The 16,026-nt window shown below is 42.7% G+C and overlaps 3 protein-coding genes across 5 annotated transcripts; 2 read left to right on the forward strand and 1 right to left on the reverse strand.

Annotated features, from left to right (window-relative positions):
- Positions 1–136: 136 nt before the first annotated feature.
- On the forward strand, positions 137–10,388 carry ube2r2 (ubiquitin-conjugating enzyme E2R 2). Of its 2 annotated transcripts, none has more exons than XM_080847685.1 (6): positions 137–937; positions 1,267–1,466; positions 3,095–3,181; positions 3,387–3,484; positions 5,135–5,269; positions 7,343–10,388. In XM_080847685.1, the coding sequence occupies exons 2-6, from the start codon at positions 1,290–1,292 to the stop codon at positions 7,596–7,598; spliced, it is 753 nt and encodes a 250-aa protein (XP_080703811.1). In that variant the 5' UTR covers positions 137–937; positions 1,267–1,289; the 3' UTR covers positions 7,599–10,388. The 2 variants fall into 2 exon arrangements, with proteins under 2 accessions (XP_080703811.1, XP_080703812.1); XM_080847686.1 differs by having other exon boundaries at positions 1,271–1,466.
- A 343-nt stretch (positions 10,389–10,731) lies between these two features.
- nudt2 (nudix (nucleoside diphosphate linked moiety X)-type motif 2) lies at positions 10,732–13,294 on the reverse strand. Of its 2 annotated transcripts, none has more exons than XM_080847959.1 (3): positions 13,210–13,294; positions 12,435–12,558; positions 10,732–12,203 (listed from the first exon to the last, which is right to left on the reverse strand). In XM_080847959.1, exons 2-3 carry the CDS (start codon positions 12,553–12,555, stop codon positions 11,881–11,883), a joined length of 444 nt encoding a protein of 147 aa, XP_080704085.1. In that variant the 5' UTR covers positions 12,556–12,558; positions 13,210–13,294; the 3' UTR covers positions 10,732–11,880. The 2 variants fall into 2 exon arrangements, with proteins under 2 accessions (XP_080704085.1, XP_080704084.1); XM_080847958.1 differs by having other exon boundaries at positions 13,206–13,293.
- Positions 13,295–14,265: 971 nt separating this feature from the next.
- rfesd (Rieske (Fe-S) domain containing) lies at positions 14,266–16,026 on the forward strand (the record flags this gene model as incomplete). The annotated part of the gene is made up of 3 exons (XM_080847531.1): positions 14,266–14,425; positions 15,190–15,284; positions 15,730–16,026. 3 exons carry the CDS (start codon positions 14,266–14,268, stop codon positions 16,024–16,026), a joined length of 552 nt encoding a protein of 183 aa, XP_080703657.1.

Raw genomic sequence — 16,026 nt, forward strand, 5'->3', positions numbered from 1 at the left:
GAGGTCCATTTTAACTAGAAAGTACCGCGGGGCAATCTACAGGCTGCTCTAAACGTGGCTACGCAAAAAAAACGTGCCAGCGCAAGCAGACACGCAAAGGGATAACCGGAAGCATCGATAGGGCGATTTGGTTGAAGGCAAAAAGAGTCGGTGGCTGTAGTCCGTCAATGTAGCTACGAATTTTGCGTTTGTACTTACTGAGGCAGTAAATATATATTTCTAACCTTTCGACAAAAGAGTTGGTGGAGGTGTAGGCTTGAAAAATTATTATATTTTGCATAGAAAACGTCATCCGAAAGCAGGCTGGTTATGAACGTTTGAAGAGGGGACCAGCTACAGACCCAGATAGCTAAACAAATGTAAACAACCACTGGATCAGCTGTGCAGACGGCGAATCGGGGACGAATCAGAAAGACGCAGAGATGACAGCGAAAGCTTCGTTTTATTAACAAGAGTTCATGATTTATGGAGTTAGCATATTTCTATAAGTAGCTGCACACATAAATCCTAACCGCCAGGAACAATTTGTTGAAAAGACACCTCCCTACCAGCGAGCTAACTACTGCTTCCTCTGAGCTAACGTCAGTAGCTAGATAGGTGGCTAGCGACGTTAATGAACAAGCTGAATGCGTTTTAGTCAGTTATATTTGTGGCATCATTTTACAATAGGTTGTATATTTAGGTTACTACCTGTAGATCTGAAAATTGTATTAAAAGTTGTATAAAAGTGCACCGTTTGCCCCAAGGCTCGGAATATCTGGCAGCTAGCTGGATAACCCTAGTTGACGTTGTTTGCTTTTGGTCAAAGTAAATAGGCTACTTTCAGTTTGACCGTGAACTTAAGACAAAAGCTTGTGGTCGTCTACGCGAGAAAATCCATCTAGATTTTTTGTTGTCGTTAAACTCAATTTACCTGAAGAGAGGTGCGGTAAATCAGGTAATATTCGTATTTGAACTTGCAAGTTAACAGATCATGATAGCCATCAAATGTGTGCAATATGTAATACAAGTATGAATTCGTAAGGTGTCATTTTGGAGCACAATCATTTCAAATTGCTATACATATGTGTTAAGTCAGTATGTTTAACAGTAAAAAATGCTTGGTGTGTTTTTCTTCCGATTATTGAAACGACAGAGAGAGAAAATGCCATCGGTTAGTCTTATTAGGCGTTAGTCATATTAACAACTATGTGACGGTTTAATTCATATTTTTTGTTTATGCCCCCTCTGCACTCTTACTCATCCACACTTCAACCCTGTGCCTAGCAAGTGAAGACAGAAGGATTGTCATGGCACACCAGCAGATGCCCAGCTCTCAGAAGGCCCTGATGCTGGAACTAAAGTCCCTCCAGGAGGAGCCAGTGGAGGGCTTCCGCATCACTTTGGTGGAGGAGTCTGACCTCTACAACTGGGAGGTTGCCATCTTCGGTCCCCCCAATACACTGTATGAGGGGGGTTACTTTAAGGTGAGGGAAAGTTAGGAACGAAATAGGTGTGTTCTCTTTGTACAAACTCATATGGCTACAGGGTTAGAATCCAGTGTCCATCTTGACCACCAGTAGACTATGTGAGTAATTCAGTGTGAGTTTACCTATCCACCCATAGTACAACCAGGTGTTTTTTTCTTCCCTCGCCCCCCCATACTTTATTCTCTCATTTCCTTCCCCCGCTGTATTCCACGGCTGCCCCCTCCACCCCATTCCCTAACTGGATCTTTTCCCCCCTGGTGGTGCAATCCTTATACTCCAGACCACTATTTTTAGCTATGACATATAAATGGTATCTCAGAGTGTGTGTGTTGAAAGTGAGAAGGACATAGGGAGGCTCTCCTACTTTTACCCCTTAGCAGTGCAGGGTACTTTAAACACTCAAGTTATGTCATTCATACACATACAAATACACGCACACACAGACACATCTCACCTCACTCACTCATGCCTCTGTAATCTCTGCATGCACACCATTGACTTTTTCACTTTTGCAATGACGTCACTTCTGTAAGCAGAGCTTGGCCAGCATAACACAACAACAAGGCAGAGACTTTGGAACAGGATTCCTGCAAATTTTAGAAATATTGGAAGGTCCGTCCAAACACTATGAGTATATTCTCCTGAGGAGGGTGGCTTAATGGTCCGTACCAAATAACTGGAATACTTTACCTGAATTTGGTCACTGGTAATTTATTCAATTCATGTTTCTATCAAAACATTTTATTAATGCGTCTGTTAATCTGCTCATCCACCCTCTCATCTAATCAATCTTCAGGGCTGCTTCCTTGCTACCATTACTCTGTCCCATCTCATTTCATTCCAAGCTGATTACATTTAGGTTTGAACAACTGGTCTGCCTAATGGAGAATGGGGAACCCCTTGTTAAGGGAATTCCTCTTTTCTAATCTCTTGGGTGGATAATGTGTCCTGGGCTGTCCTCGATGTCTGGAGGGTTTGATAGTGTTATCATTGCAAAAGCAGAAAACTGCCCCTCCTAGAGAGCACAAGCACTCACAGTTTTACTTGTCTGTGTGTTTGTTCTATAGAAGTAGATAGTTCACTGATTAATTAACAAATTGAAAATGGCTTATTGCTAAAATTGCTAATGGCCAAAGAAATTAATTTACTTCAGGAAAGTTCTGTGATGTTGAGTTGGTACTGGTTCTCTCCCTCCTTCTTATTTACTGAGTGGCTGTATTCTGTCAGTTGATATTTGCTGCAGGAATGTCCTATACCCTCTAACAAGGACAAACCTTAAACCTTGACTTTCACTGATAGTTATTCAGGGTTGAGTGTTCATCAAAAAAAGTGTCCTACCCCGTGGCCTTAAATGGAGATACATGACAAGAAACAAACACAACCCTCTTTTAACCCTGTTGACATGATCATGAGTGTATCTGCATCCTTGGTGGATGTTTTGAATCTCTTCAGCTGAAATGGCTTCTCCACTTTTCACTTTTCAACAAGGAATACTTGTTTATCTCAGGGAATGCTTGTTGACTTATTCATATCTCTATTGCTCTCTCTCTCTACCTCTCTCCCTCTCTCTCTCTCTCTCCCTCTCTCTCTCTCTCTCTCTCTCTCTCTCTCTCTCTCTCTCTCAGGCCCACATCAAATTCCCCGTTGATTACCCCTACTCCCCTCCCACGTTCCGCTTTCTCACCAAGATGTGGCACCCAAATATCTATGAGGTGAGTTTTCAGAATGAAAACATTCAAATGTATTACCTCACTGGCCAGGCTTGCCTTACGCATGTTTCAGGCAATTCATCAGCATTTCAAAATACAACTGGGGAAAATGCTTGCATTCTTCAGATGTGGAAATGTTGTATAAATATTGTATATTTTCCCCTTTTAGTAGGTCAGTGTATCACTCTTTTTTTTTTCTTGGCTACAGAATGGTGACGTCTGCATCTCCATCCTCCATCCACCCGTGGATGACCCCCAGAGTGGAGAGCTGCCCTCTGAGAGGTGGAACCCAACACAGAATGTCAGGTACTGTGACCTTTCAACCGCAAAGTAGGCAGGGTATGGTTAGTCAGTCTAGTTAGGCTCAAGTACCAGGACTCCTAGATACTGGGTGGTAAGTTGTCTGAAGTTCTCTCGTCTTCGCTTGTCTGCCTTACCAGTGATGATGGATACCTGGCTTTCCTTATCTATGTGTTAGTTGATCAGGGAAGGGCCTGAGATGAGGTAGTTTTAGATGGCAGAGAAGAGAGCAGGATGTCAGGTGATATCCCAGGGTATTTAGAACAGTGTAACCTTAACTGCTTTTAGACAGGAGGTGCCCTCAACTGATCGAGGTTCATTTAAAATGAACCGCAATCAGTTGAGAATGGATGGATGAATAACTTTACAGACATCTTTCAGTTGAAAGCAAATTTAACAAGATCAGGGGTTTATTTTTTCAATTGTTTCCATGTTCAAACGCATGCTTGCACTGCAGATGTGAATATGTACTGTTATGCTGTGGCAAGTGTCTGTAATATGACACTGAAATTGTGTCAGTTTTTGGAGCAACCTAAGACACCTCAGATGAAGAGGTGTCCACTAACAATTGCAAAAGAATACTTTGCAGAAGAAAACTTTTTTTTTTTTTTTTTTAAGTAAATAACAGGTAACTGTGTAGGGCCTTCAGACTTGATGCACGTAATGGTATTTAAAATGTCAATTTATTTATTAGCATAGCTTTTGGCCAAAGACCAAATATGGCACTTCTCCACTGCAGGAACATGCAGGCCGTTTTTAGAGCGGTCTGCACCTTGGTGTGTGTTTTGACTGCAGGGACTGCCACAGTAGGACCCCTTTCAGGACTAATTTTCAGGGGAGAAATAACGTCCTAGTCTAGATTAGTTGCTTCTGTGTGGCCCTGAAAGTGCTGGGTGGGTCTCTCGGTAATGAATGACACTTGGATTGGTTTAAAGTGATGATGGAGGAAGACAACAACCAGCACCATTTTTTTTTTTTATCTACTAGAGATTACACTGTAAATGTAGCCAAAGGAATGATAGTTTATGGTGTTAACATGTTGAGGTTAATGTCACTGAATGAACAAAAAAAAAAGGAAGCTGAAATTAATATAGGATTTAATTAATCAACTCTGGTGCTGGCAAACCACATTTATCAACTAATTACAGCTGCCATGAAGCCATTTAACCCAGCGTGAGCAACTGTAGATCATAATGTAACTGTCCACTTGACCTTGGTAATCCTGCTAGACATACTTTGGTTTAACGGTCTGGTTGATGCTGCTGCTGGAGAAATATATTGTTATATTGACATTGGAATTGAAATTGACATTGCTGTCAAAGAGCAAAATTATTAAACTACGTCTCCTGGTAGGTCCAGTAGTTCCTGCACCGCGGTGGAAAAGGAAAAGGCAAAAAAGGCAGAGCAGTGAGCCGTTCATTTAAACGATCGAGACATCTGAGAGTCCCACGACTTCGTGCAGTGGAAAAGTGCCCATAGTCCTTAAAAACATACTATTGTTATCCGTCCATTTTGTCAGCTGTGAAGTTGTATACTGATTTTGGGTATTTGGTGTCCCTTTCCCCAGGATTCTCGTATGCAGTTGTGGTCCCCAGTTTAATCCTAGTTTTGGCATCAGTGTCTAACGGTATTCCACCTGTGTTTGTGTGTGAACAGAACCATCCTCCTCAGTGTGATCTCCCTCCTGAACGAGCCAAACACATTCTCCCCAGCAAATGTGGACGCCTCTGTCATGTTCCGCAAGTGGAGGGACAGCAAGGGCAAAGATAAAGAGTATGCAGAGATCATCAGGTACATATGCATCCAAATACTCACATGGATATGAATGAGGTGTGTGCCTGTAAACTGTGTGCCTTTTAAACAGACGTATACATACACACCATCAAATTGAAAACGTGATGTATTCACAGTGTTTCCCCTAGGTTTACAGCTTGGGGGGGGGGGGGGGGGGGGGGGTGTTATTTATGATGTTCATGTGTTTCTTTTAATGACAGCAGTCAATATAACATCTTACAGTAACAGTATGCAACAATTATACTTCAGGATTAGGGGTTAGGATAAGCAGTTTTACTTAAAAAATAAGTATAATTTTACATGTTTTATGGTAAAGGTAACCTTAAATGACTTATTTTGTGATCTGGCGCTATATTTATAAAAAAATTTATTTTTTTTATTTTTAAATCACAATTATCTTGAGCTTCCAGGGGGGGCGGGCGGGGCCGTTGGGGGGGCGGGGCGCCACCCTAAAATCATTGTAGGGGAAACACTGATACAAGTAAATTCTTTGCCAAAATAATGGTATTAAACATCCTCATTGGTTATTGATCATATTGACTTATGCCATATCCTAAAAAGCCATTTGTGGCTGAGCCATTACATTTGCAGTTTTAGCAAGCCAACTTTTTGTTTCCTTTTAACATTCCCTAGCCAGCACCTATGGAAGGGCTCCAGAACACTGGAGGGCATCTCCCCACTTTAGTCCTCATTTCTGTTAGTCAACATAATATGGTTTTATGGCCATATACACACACAACCGCGTCAGTAAAATAGTTTGAAATATTATTCTGTGCTCCATAACTTATTGATTATGTTGTATACAAAACAAAGCCAAATTATCAACTCTCTCGCTAGTAGTGTACAAAATGTTCCCTTCCTTTTGTGGGATTTCCAGTCAAAAGTCATCATCACCCCAGTCAGTGTTATTTGCTGATTCCAGCGTGTTTTAAAGGCCTATTCTTACGCCACCCAACCAAGAGGAGTAGCCATTGTCAGAGGATCTAACTCTGAGGGAACATTAAGGCACTAACCCTTGAAGTCTGAAATTGAGCACTCTTGTTTAAGTGTGGTTCAGTACCAAATATAATGTGCTCCGTCTGTCTAAAGGCAGCAGGAGTTTGTCTTCCATCCATGTACGGTTTTATATGTTCTGTGCAACTGCAATTTCTCATCAGGACATTTCGGGAGAGGCTTGGCAATATTTCAATATTTGTGTGTGTGTGTGTGTGTGTGTGTGTGTGTGTGTGTGTGTGTGTGTGTGTGTCTGTGTGTCTGTGTCTGTGTGTCTGTGTGTGTGTGTGTCTGCATGCATGCATGTGTGTTTACGCACATCTCTGTGTAGAGGTATGTGTTTAAAAAGTGGACCTAACCATCCAAAATACATTGTTGGTAAAAAATACTGCTGGAGTAAAAATATAGTAAAAAGTAAAAAGTTCAGCAGAGAGAGAGAGAGAGTACCTAAGAGAGACCTGCAGGGGTTTTTAATTCAGAAGTGAAAACACAATTTAAAAATATGCATCATCACCCTCATGCACATTGACAGCTATTCCACCATGTGGATGAATGAAGGATTACTCATTAGGATATAAAGAATGGCTATACGTGTTCAATGACTTGACTAAATGGGTGATTCTAACCTAATGACGTCGCTGCTAAATGATGCTACATTGTGCATTCTCTATGGAAGTGTATGCTAAATATAGACCAAATTCAAGGTGCTATTGGCAGCATTGCCACATAAGATGGTTGAAATTTCAAACTGATGGACTGAGTTTTTGGATTGTCCTTGAGCAGCTGCTACTCCATTTTCTTTTCAACTGAAGCTGCGCTCAGTTTAATTGAAGGACAAGTTTCCAGCCTCTGAATGCCCTAATCTGGAGGTTTTTCCCCCCATCTGCTACACTGCGGATTCATTGAATCATCTTTGAATTTTTTCTTTTTTATTCATTTCTTTTTAAAATTGTGACTCATTTCAGTGGTATGGGTTAAAAATATGCTATTCTGTGCACCACATACTCACGTATACACCAAAAAACACCCACGTTCTTTTTTTGCAAAACATCAGTATGCACCTCCCCTCCCCAACAGGAAACAGGTGCTGTCCACCAAAGCGGAGGCCGAGCGTGACGGAGTGAAGGTGCCGACCACGCTGGCCGAGTACTGCATTCAGACCAAAGTGCCTTCCCACGACAGCAGCTCTGACCTGCTCTATGACGACCTATACGACGATGACATCCAGGAGGAAGATGATGATGAAGAAGAGGCAGAGACCGGCGGGATGGGCGGCGAGATGGGTGCGGACTGCTTCGATGACGAGGACGACTCGGGCAACGAGGAGTCCTGATGGGCCCTGCCTCACTCCATACCCCTACCCTTCCTCTCTGCACCCACACCCACACCCATGCACACACACTCACCCTCCCACACCCACACACCATTTAAAGAAAAACTTTTGCCCCCTCAGTTCTATGTTGCTTGTCTGTGTCCATGTTTTTGAGTTGGTCTTCAATAGGAATTCCCTGTGGTGGTTAATTCTTCTTCCTGGTTTTTGTCAGTCCCTTTCCATACTCTCTTCTGTTATCCCTCTATTTTTCACCGAGAGGAATTGAGAAATGCCTCCGAGCTCCTTGTCTTTGGGGATCCAGAACTTGGCAAAAAAAAGTTTGGAAGGCATCTTCTCCATATAGCCCTCACCATTTATTTGATTGCTTTATATAGAGAGCCTTTTGGCACTTTCTTGTTTAGGTATCACTTCATCCTACCCCCACCTCTACTCCTCAGGGCCTAAGGGTGTCTGCTGATGCTTCCCCCCCTCGCCCCATGGCATGTCAGCTGCCACCCTCGTCTCTCACATTGAACCTGCTTTTACTTGCTTTTTCTCTTTTGCGTTTCTGTTACATAACTCTCCCATTACACTCTTTCTCTGTCTCCTAGTCGCTCTCTGTCTTCCCTCTCAAAGCCTTTGCTTCCCGAAATGAATGGTGCCGATGCAGAGGAGCCAAATGAGAAAAAGCGTGAGCGATGTACGCGAGTGAACGTCACTTGGTGTCTGCTCCTCGTTTGCTCCTCCTGACCCCCATCGCTTCCTTTTTTTCTCAGTCTCTTTCTCCTCTGTCACCTTCACAGCATAGCGCTTAGCGTTTCATCTGTCGTCCACCTCATGTCTCCTGGCTGTGGCATTCACTCATGTTTCTCATTTCATGTAAAATGACACAAATGAGGTAAGTCTCCCTGCCAAGGAAGAGACTGAGGACACACAAAAGGCAAAACAAAGGAAGGAGTCCTCTTCTGTGTTTTGTCTGTGTCAAGACATCCCAAGCGGAGGTGTCTTGGTTTGGACTTCTCTCTTCAATGGGAAACTGGACCTGAGGATGTACTTCACCTTAACTGTTGTAGATTGAGCTGACTGCCTTTTGAGCTACTTGGTGATCTCTGAGCCAGACACATTTTCACCCCCTAAGCAAAATGGGAGTTTTTACCCCTCTTAATTTCTGTGGAGTTGTTATCATTTATGAGCCCCATAATTTTAGTGCGACTGCTCACAGGTGCTGCAATCTTGTACTCTGAAAAAAAAAAAAAAAAAAAACACACTTGCTCGACGACACACAAGCACACTGGCCACTTGAACGCAGAAAGCTTGAGACTTCAGAGAGCCATGGGATGTGCTTAGAGATGACTGTCTCTTTTGATACCCTTGTTACAGGGCAACAACTGTCTTCTGGTTGTCAAATGGCAGCCTCAGAGGCCTGAACAGAACAGAGATGCACTCTGACGTTGGCAGGGGATGTCTTAGGCTCCCCTCAGCCGACTTTACATTTGTTTCTTTTCCTTTACGTTTTTTTTGTTTTGTTTTTGTTTTATATCAATCTTTTAATCAAAGCTGATTTTTTTTTCTGCCGCTTTGGGTCACATACCTCTTCTTTTCAATATCCAAGGACAGATTAAGGCAGTTGAGGGTGAGGCTGATGTCAGACTCCACAAATCCAGTACCCTCTACAGCATGGTGCGGTGAGGGCTTTTTATTATACCCCGCTTTCTGAAAATTCTGTCACCTGTGGTATGTTTGAGACAGTTTGCCTCATGAGCATGTGAGTGTATTTGGGGATGAGTGTGTATGTGTTTATTTTTTTGGTTGGTTTGTTTGTTTGTTCATGTTGCTCACCAAGCCTGGACTGTTGGTGACACCCTCTTGACAACAGGGCAAGAAACATCGCAGAATAACTGATGGGGCACAAATATTGCCCCACTCTGCCCTCTTACCAGCTGTAACTCTCAATACAAAAAAAAAAAAAAATACAAAAAAAAAAAAAATTCACAGGACACTGTGGGGGTACTTTCCTGGATTTGTCTGCCGCAACAGACCTCAGGACTGTTTCAGAGGAACTGATCTACTACAGTCACACACCAAACATAGTCTTGGAAAAGCAGAAGAAAACAAAGTGTTTCATGCAAGAATGCTGAGACTTCTTTGTACCAAGAGGATGGATGATGTGACTGGAAACTTCTGACTCAACATTCTGGAGATGGAGCCTCTCTCTCCAGCCTTACAGACTGAATGTCCGTTTGAAAAGATCACCCTAAGAAGTGTTGTGAAAAAAGTGGTCTACAGTGGATTTGTTTAGTTTTTTCGGGATTCTCTTATTTCTGTCTTTGTGTGTGTGTTGCTGATAAGGTCTCCACGTTATTGCCCTGAAGACCTATCTCCAAGTTACTGATGATGAACTGAAGAACTTCAAGAGCTGTGGTCACAGGAAGAAGAGTACCTGGATGATTAGAGTGAATGTGTCATTGTTTGTCTTCTTTAATTTCCTTTAGTTTTTCTTTCTATTCTGTAGTCTTGTGGGAGATTAAGATAATGCTAAAAATAAAATTAAAAAAACACACTTTAAAGGATGCAAATCACCTCTGCAAAAAAAAAACTAAAGGTTTTGTCCAAAATAAAAACATTGGACAGCTGCAATTTACTGGGATACCTAAGGTTACATGAGTTTTGGGGTGTGTGTACGGTGTGCCCCGTAGGCATTGGCACATTCAGACTGCTTGTTAGATCACTGATAATGTTCCTTTTTCTGTTCATGTGTGTATGTATCGGGATTGCACCCCCAAATTTGCGATTAAATCTTAAGGCCACACACTGGGAATTCTTATTGTCATGGTTAGCTACCCGTCAGTGTTTTTTGGTTCTCTCAGATGAGGCATGACCGTGAAATTTAGATCCAATTTCCTGATGTCGTTAATAGCTCATCAGACTTATTATTAGAAATATGTATGTTGGTTCTGACATTAACAGAGTAGCTTACGACTGTTTGATGAGTAGGTCCTACGTGAGTCATTGGCTATCAAGATTTATTCTGTTGAGACCCATCATGGCTTTCATTGATAAGTGGCACATGTCTTTCATCATAACATGTTATAATTACTGGATTGAGACAGTCACAAAAGCTTGATGAGACTCCTTAATTGAAGCGATTTCAAACTTTTGAGTTCATTCATTTATTTTGCTTTCAGTTTTGTGGCCATCTTCAGGAGTCACTCACTAAACGGGGAGGTCTTCAACAATAAGCGGCTTTCCATGTAGTATTTTGCAAATCAGTCATTTTAGTCCTAAATCACTCTTATCTATAGTTGGCAGTCTCCTCACCTTTCAGTTAGTCTGGCCCAGCATCCAGATTACCTGTTGCCTCCAGTGGGGTGCAGATCAGGATCACAACACCAGAGTTAAAGACCTCAATAGACCAGGTCCACATGGCAGATGTTTCTGAGGCAATGAACTGAACTGAGTGCTGACACATCTAATCCTGAAATCCATACCCCTTCTTGTCAACAAGTTCTCCTCCATATATAAAACAAGGATGAAGGTGTCAGATAACAAAGGGAACGTGCTTCCACAAATTTCCAGGGCAAGGGCTTATGAAAGTGACACCCCAAAAACAGTGAGCAACGCCAAACAGTGTATGATGAGTGTTCGCATATGTATAAATATATATATATCAATGTGCTGTGTACATGCAAAAAAACATTGGTAGGCAGTGATGCCCTTCTTAAAGTTTCCTGACATTTACTGACTGACGGTTTGTTAAAGTGTTTGCAAAGAGAAGCCACTATCCTTGACCCTGATATAAAGGAAATTAATATGTAGAGGACAGTTCTGAGAATTATGTTGTCCACTGGAAATCCCACCCCACATTTTATCCAACTGAATCGGAACAGGAGCAAAGTAGACCATAAAAAAAAAAATGGAAGGAAAGAGGCTGGCCTTGCTCTCTATACCTCAACAGATGGCTAAATGCCAGGCCGTGGTATAATCTGAGGGCCTGGAAATGGAGGGGTACAGAACAGTACTCCATGAGCCATGAGCCTTCAATGCCTATGGCTTATGACGTCACACTCTTGAATGGCTGCCTTGAATACAGAAATGTATTAATTAATTTGTCGGTTTTATCCATGGATTTACAAACCTCAGGTAAACAGACCTACTATGTAGTATACAATGGTTTGTCATAGAGTACTACAAAGAGAGATAACATTACAGTACAACACAGTATTCATTCACTGAACACCCATCCCAAATCTCTGCCACTCAACCCAGTATCAAAGTGTGATTGTACATTTCTGCCTGAGACTGTTCACTCCTTCTTCTCCCCAGTCTCCAGGAAGTGCTGGGCCTCCCTCAGGGTCTCTTGGAGATCCTTGTAGCACGCTAGCTTGCACGCCTCCTCTAGGTGAGCCCAGCGGTAGTCCTGGTGCTCTTCAGACAGCGTCACAGACATGGCAGGGTCCCGGAGCTCAGCCAGCCAATAGAGTACTGTCTTATCTTTCCCACGCACCTGGTATCGTAACTCCTTCAGGAAGTTGTTGGCAACACGCAGATGTTCCTCACCGAGACCAGCTTCCTCACGTGTCTCCCTGAGTGCAGTGGTAAGGTCATCCTCACCAGGGTCAACGTGACCTACACAGAAAGAGGTGTTCAAATGCTCTTCTGGCACTCATTCATGCAAACGTTTGTCTCAGGGATAAGTACTGTATATGGATATGTCTACTTTCAGTGATTATGTGACACTTAGGACCCCATGCAAATGAACACAACCCATTCACATTTGTCTGACTCCTCATATATACAGGTTCAACCTGTCAGGCAGTTGCAGTGTATGTTTTGACACATTTAGGCCCTTAACAGCACCTTTAGGTGGGGTCCAGTGGTGCTCCCCATAGGACGTCTGCAGGAGTAGGTATTCAATGTTATCTGGAGGAGACTGAGCCAGACGGCGAAAAATAATGAATCCACACGCTCGCAGCGCCATTACCTAGGGGAGACAAAGAAGACGGAGATGCCTTGTCATATTGTGGTCTACCTATAGTCACATTTCATTGAAACGTATTGCTCAAGACCTACTCTGATTCACCGACTACATCAAATATTACAGGGGGCAAACTGATGGGGGACGAAATTGAACGCATAGAGCCTAAACCCGCCAGCATTACTGGCTTTAAAGCTCAACTCTACAGTTCAACAGAAGCCAGCTAAATAAAGGCTGACTTCTGCCTCTGTCTTTAACTTGAGCAGTGTGACCCTTCTCCGGTCCACGGCACGTCAGTGTTGCAAGTGTTGCAAAGTTGAAGCAACTTGTGAACACAACACAACAGAAAATTGGGTATCCTATTCCTGGATACGACTGAACGCCACAGCAATCATTTAACAACCACTGTCTGTTAATTCATCAATCGGTGTCACATGGTGAATTGTATTTAAGGTTTATTACCAAACGCACAACCCGTAGCTCCTGGCTAACTGCATGCAAACAAACAGTCTTTAGCAAAGGTGGAAACCGATTGTCAGTCCTATAGAGTTAGGCTATTTTACCATGTTACAACAGTTTGAAATAAACGGAACGACATTCATCTACACTCACACCAGCCTAAACTGGTTCACTCCAGACGACAGATAACTTACATACAGGCAGCTATAGCAGATAATGTACAGTTCCGCTTTCAATCGCATTCAATCCCCGCACTTGAACTGCGCATATGCTGCGCATAACTCATGTACACGAATACAGGCGTTCCCATGCTTCAAATGCTGCGCTATATCAAAAATCATGCTGTACTCGTGCATCTCATTCACATGTATACAGCGTATTCACAACTCATTGGCATGGAGTGTTCAAATTATATGGAGTAAAATAGCTGGGGCAGGGAAGAGCTGGCTTACATTTTACAATGTGTTTACCCCAATTGTGTTTTTTGAGCAAAATAAAGGCCTTTTCTATATAAGGCCGAAAATGTCCCTATCCTAAATCATATTTATGTTATGAAATAATGTTTCAAGAGTAAGGCCTGTGTCAAATAACCTTAACCCAGATGTTGTAAAGTGTTAGTCCTAGCTACTAACCGCAGAGGCCCTACTTGTGGGGGACAGTGATAAGACCGATGTGACGTCTGATTGTTAACCGTTCTGCTAAGAGAAGGGACACTACTTTACACATTTCCTTTGCGGCATTCTTTAGTTTTCCAGTGGCGCGTCTGATCTGTAAGGTGCGTCTGATGTCGTAAGGTAGCACTTCTTTTTTTATGTTTCTAAATTCAGACTTGTTGCTCAAGTGTATGCTAGGGTCACAATTGTTAGACGTCTCAGTATTTTAACTATACTTAAAATCATATTTCTGTTAGACAGTCTATTGGTCTAAGACAGCATTTTAAACATGGTTATTTTTGCTATAATGACAACATTAAGATCACATTTTATCAACGTAAATATATTTTAATATAAAGAGTAATATCCTTTAACCCAAGTTATTTAGAAGAACATGAAAAACTCAGAGATGCGGGGTAGACAGTTAACTCGCTGCATATCACTTGTGAGTAGGATTTGTTTATTGGCCCTGGCAAAGAAAATGACCTACATTGGTTTTACTATGCCGTTGAAATGACGGTCAGCAAGGCATAACTATATTACAAGTTTTCAAGAAATGGCTAATCAAAAGGTTCTCTATGTTAAGTGTGTGAGGTCAAGCATGTCTACGAATGAGAATGATGTGTGTGCGCAATCACATTTCGTGGGGAAGCGGGAGGATCTCGTTCAGGCGAAGCGTGCGGTCAGGACAGTGGACGGCAGAGAGATCATCATCATATACCACTCAGATACCTTCTACGCACTGGATCTCCACTGCTATCGTGAGTAGAAGCTGCGGTTCTGTCCAAAAAATGTTTCAGTAGATGGCGACAATGTGACAGCAAATGTAGGCAACGTGCTTCATGCTCGGATTATCTGGCTCAGGCTCAGACATTACGTGGGCTAGCATAACACCAGGCAGGCCTAATTGTCTAAATGTTAACTCGTTGAAAGTAGTTTTTCGAATGAAAACCAATCCTTGTAATTTCATGAATGTTATGTAGGCCTATTAGGGTGGGTGGCCTATGTCATCTGTATTTCAACTGGATTTCCATCTACCAGCAGCTTTTGGTGGATCCCGTACGGAGAGATTATTTTACAGGCACCTAGGCCTAATTTCTGATCTTGGTTGAAGGGAAGGATAACCTACTTAATTTGGTGGCAGGTGAATGACAGGCACTGTCTCACCAAAATTGTAATAGGAAGAGGAGAAGGAGGAGGAGAATGATAGGGGAAACAAGGCATGACGTATTTATTACAAATGTTTTTTTTTTACCATCTTACATTGAAAATGTATTGCACATTAGAATGCAATTACATTTAGCTTTGACATGGGATAAACAAACAAAATGTGTTTATGTGTGTGAGAGCGAGGGTCTGTCCAACAACATGGGAATATGGTTTATTTAGTTGCAGTCAGTATTCAAAACATTGTTCAGGGATAAGGAGTAACCCTCCCTGCCTCTGGTTTTATGTATCTGGTTTTATGCCTCAGTGAGGGTTGTCACAGAGCCCCATTGCAAAGCCATGTGGAGCTGGAGATGAGAAAAGACAGCTGGTTGCCTCCGGCTACCGTTATGTAGTGATAACAACATCTCTCTTACAGATGCAGGAGGCAAACTGGAGCACGGTGACATCGAGGTGAGCAGCACAGAGCGCTACACGTCTCATCCTGTATTCCCAAAGGCCTGTCAAGGTCTGATCGCATCCCTTAAAGCATCTCTCTGATGCTATGTAGTTGTGCCTGCAGCAGAGCTACGTTATCAGGCTGTCTGTGGCTGATAAGGTTTGTATCGTAGAATAGCTGGTACAGCCTGCTGCTAGCTACGCAAGTGTCGGGGGGCCTGACCCCCCCTGAGACATAACAATGTACACATTCACAAAACTGTTCATGACTGTGTGCATAAACTATGTATGCTGACTGAAAGAAAATGTAATGTCTATTTAAAAACAAAACAATTGAGGTATATTTTGTGCTCACAAGCCTTGCCTGACCTTACAGTATTGTTTGGTAACCCGTAGAAATGCTGTCCAGCTGTATTCTGGTTCTTCGTTATTGATCACTGTCATTTGTTGTCGCATACAGGACATTGACAAGAAGCTGTGCATCATTTGCCCCAAGCACAAGTACAAGATCACGCTGGCAGAGGGAGAGGGCCTCTACAAGGCCGTTGTCCCCAACCAAGAGGTCCGCACCTTCAAGTGGTACTCGAAGGGCATCAAGCAGAGGGTCCACAAAGTGTCGGAGGACAGCGGGGACGTCTTTGTGACCCTGTCCGACACCTCGGGCTTCATCGAGTCTGACTACTACTACACGGAGCAGGGCAGAAAGGTTCGGAATAAGGTGGATGACAGCAGCGGTGAAGATGAGGATGACAGCTGA

Source organism: Sprattus sprattus, assembly GCF_963457725.1.
Source record: "Sprattus sprattus genome assembly, chromosome: 11".
NCBI lineage: Eukaryota > Metazoa > Chordata > Actinopteri > Clupeiformes > Clupeidae > Sprattus > Sprattus sprattus.

Excerpts from the sequence above, each read along its gene's own strand:
- ube2r2 (XM_080847685.1), top strand. The coding sequence starts at position 1,290 with ATGGCACACCAGCAGATGCCCAGCTCTCAGAAGGCCCTGATGCTGGAA. Across the intron at positions 1,467-3,094 it reads ATGAGGGGGGTTACTTTAAG|GCCCACATCAAATTCCCCGT; the intron begins GTGAGGGAAAGT and ends TCTCTCTCTCAG. Across the intron at positions 5,270-7,342 it reads GAGTATGCAGAGATCATCAG|GAAACAGGTGCTGTCCACCA; the intron begins GTACATATGCAT and ends CCTCCCCAACAG.
- nudt2 (XM_080847958.1), bottom strand. The coding sequence starts at position 13,253 with ATGCGATTGAAAGCGGAACTGTACATTATCTGCTATAGCTGCCTGTAT. Across the intron at positions 12,559-13,205 it reads TCTGCTATAGCTGCCTGTAT|GTAATGGCGCTGCGAGCGTG; the intron begins GTAAGTTATCTG and ends TGTCTCCCCTAG. Across the intron at positions 12,204-12,434 it reads CCACTGGACCCCACCTAAAG|GTCACGTTGACCCTGGTGAG; the intron begins GTGCTGTTAAGG and ends CTTTCTGTGTAG.